Genomic DNA, 3,270 nt, shown 5'->3' on the forward strand with positions numbered 1-3,270 from the left:
TGCATTCTTGTCTTTGAAATATAACCCTTTTTCCTAGTGTTAATGGACATTCTTTGAAGAGGGCGATCCGCAAAGGAAAATATCAAAATAATGCTTAGTATAGTATAGTATAGTATAGTAGTAGTTTCGAGTCCAAAGGTATCTGTACAGGGTGTAGCAAAAATATGTGCACATTTAAAGCATCTTTTCGTCCTTTGCTTGGGTCTTTCCAATGAGATTTCAGTCAGGCATGATCTCAGTTTGTCTCTAAGCACAGATAAACAGCGCAAGCAAGACTCATGGACCCACTCAGTGAATACGAAACGATTGTTCCCCCTTGACTGCAAAGAAAAGAAAAATTTGAGCTCTCTATACAGTAGACTGTTGAGAACCAATTCACAAAAACCAAAAAAGTAGCTACACTAAGACAACCAAGTAGAGTACCCACCAATCTATCTACCAGACAACTTCTCTAAGCAATCAGCTAAGCCTTTCCTCTGTCCCTCTTGCATATCCCATCTCCTCTCATTTTCTATGCCTTTTTAACACTTGTTCTATAATCCTATATACTCTTCAAACTTGGAAGGGTCACTCTCCAGATATTGTCCAATATATGGAGCAAGCTCGGTATTGGATGTTGACCAAGCAAAAGCATAGTTTGAATTCTCATTTCCAGGCTTCAACTAATCCTTCATTTGATGATTCTTGGGAAGAACAAGCTTTCGCCGAAGATGCAGCTGGGCCTCTTGGAGGGTGTATATGGCCTCCAAGATCTTATTCTTGTAGCTTTTGTAGAAGAGAATTTAGGTCTGCTCAAGCTCTAGGAGGTCATATGAATGTCCACAGGAGGGATAGAGCTAGACTAAAGCAACCTCCAAGTCCTCACAATGAAATCCTTCAACAGGAGCATCAAAGTCATCACAGTCACCTTCAAAATCCCTATAAATCTTACGGTTTTCAATACCCATCTCAGCTTTGTAATCTGGTTTATAGCCCTAACCCTAATTCTGATCCTGGTCCTATTGCTTCCCCACCTTCTTCTTCTAGGGTTCCAACTACACCTACTCAAGAGAATTGCCGAATAAAGGGTTTTTTCCCTCCTTTTTCTTCTTTTATTGTTGAAGAACAACAAAAGAGATCCCCTAGATCTTCTCCTCCACCACGGACTAAGTTAGCTACAGAAAGATGTTATCATATCTCTGATCTGAGCACTGAAGGAGAGCAGAATTCAAGGAAAGTGGAATCAGGATGTAGAGTAAAAGTAAACGGTGTCGAAACAGATTTGTCTGTCAGCTTGAATTTGGTAGTTCGACGTACTCGCCCAAGCATAACGGACAGTGAGGAGGATCCTTCGAGCTGCAAGAAGCGGAGGATCGATAAATCATCATTACCTTTCTCTCTAAAGTCAAATTCAGTCGACAAGTCTGAGGTGCTTGAAATTAGCCCTTGCACTGTAGAAGAATTGGATCTTGAACTCAGGCTTGGTGACCGGCCTAAGGTAAAGTAGTTGCTGAATCCCGAGTGTTATTGGATATATTACTGGCCGTCTTGCCCCTTCTTTATTATGTTGCTTGATTTCCTCTTTGCTTTTTGGTTTTCTTTTTTACCATCTTTAATCTTGAGATCATGACCTCTTCTCTTTGATCTTTGATCTTTGATCACTTTGGCTATATCTAAATCCTTTATGATTTCGCAGGGTGCATGTAACAATAACACTATTAAGAAAAAAAATGACAGAAAAACATTAAGAGTTCATCTATCTTGCACAATATCTTGTTTATAATATGTAGTAAATATTGTTGATTCCATCGACCACAGTTATTAACCATGGGAAGGTAACTAAGAATGGATTACGATAATCTCTATGACTGAACAGTTCAATTCATTGTTGTTTTGCACTCGTATTGTCACATTTACGTACTAACGATATTGATATCTTCGTGCATTTATTTTGAAATATTCATGTACTCAAAGAAATAGTACAGTTCGTTTATATGCACAATCGTAATCAATCTCCCCGCTATCTTCAATGAAGAAATTTTGGTTACTACTCTTTAAGTTTAGGACAAGCTGTAGAAGTTTTAGCATGGACAACTGGGATGTGTTTGTCTAGAACTTCTAAGTTAAGATGGAATTAATTATAATAAACCGTTTGTTTTTCTGAGAGGGAGAGATCAATAATGGTAGTTTTGGAGCTTTGGATGGTGAGATTAGTTAGAGCATGAATCCGGTTAAGGAGCGAAAGGTAGTGTGGCTAAAACTGCATGGAAGAACGTGAGCACTTTTTCCCATTCAGCACCTCAGTTCTGACATTCCTATCAGAGAATTAAACTAAGCCATAAGACACACACAGATTGGTTTCCAAGGACACATAAGTCAGATACATCACAACATCGATTCCCTTTTTTCTTGTATTTATTATCTTCATCATCAGATTTGTTGCCGTTTCAATATATATATCTTCCGCCACATAACTCCATTTGCTTGTGTTCTCTTCTATCACTTTTTCTCTCCCTGTCCTCGTGATAATCCCTCCAAAGTTTTCTACCTACTACAGGAATCTGCATTTAAGTATTTCATATGATAATTTATATGCCTTTAATTAATCACAAAGAGAATATTATCACGTCATGATTTTTATACATCTTCTCGATAGCATAAGCCATATGCCAAAAGAATTAGAGACTAAATTAAAATAGTGGTACCAAAAATAAGAGAAAAAAGCCACCTGACTGGAAACCTAGCTAACCCTAGGTTTAATTGTGCTCACATAGGAAAACCATTAACAATAATAGATTGGTGGGTAATTTTCTGCTTTATAGAATAGTGAAAAATCCATAGTCTTTGACTTTAAGGACATTTAAGAGGAAACTGAGAGATCAGAGCTAGCTATCATACATAAGGAAATAATTCAAGTGATACATACCCAAAAACTATTTTCCACAAAAGGCTAAGAATTGAAGATTTATAAATGAATTCTACAAAAAATTAAAATTGAAAATTTTATAGATTTATAAAGAGGTGTGATTTACTTAGGATTCACATCTTAAAAATTAATCTCATCAACACCCTCCTCTCTCCTCCTCCCCCTCACACATAAGTTTAAAAGAAGTTTTTTTCTTTTTTTCTTTTCTAGAGATAATAACAAGTTAAGTAAATGATGTATTTTTATTAATTCAAGTAAAACGTATTCACAATTTTATATCCTATTCAAAACAAAAGAATTCAATTAGCAAATCAAATTAATTTTAATCTGCGTAAATAGTTGGAATTACTTCTAGTATAGAATTG

At 36.2% G+C, this 3,270-nt stretch overlaps 1 protein-coding gene across 1 annotated transcript; it reads left to right on the forward strand.

Moving 5' to 3' along the window:
• Positions 1–216: 216 nt before the first annotated feature.
• Positions 217–1,734, forward strand: LOC133690064 (zinc finger protein 10-like). Its single transcript, XM_062110216.1, has one exon. It carries the CDS (start codon positions 593–595, stop codon positions 1,484–1,486), a length of 894 nt encoding a protein of 297 aa, XP_061966200.1. The 5' UTR covers positions 217–592; the 3' UTR covers positions 1,487–1,734.
• The last annotated feature ends 1,536 nt before the right edge of the window (positions 1,735–3,270 follow it).

The sequence above is a fragment of the Populus nigra genome, chromosome 3 (assembly GCF_951802175.1).
Source record: "Populus nigra chromosome 3, ddPopNigr1.1, whole genome shotgun sequence".
NCBI classification, from domain to species: Eukaryota; Viridiplantae; Streptophyta; class Magnoliopsida; order Malpighiales; family Salicaceae; genus Populus; species Populus nigra.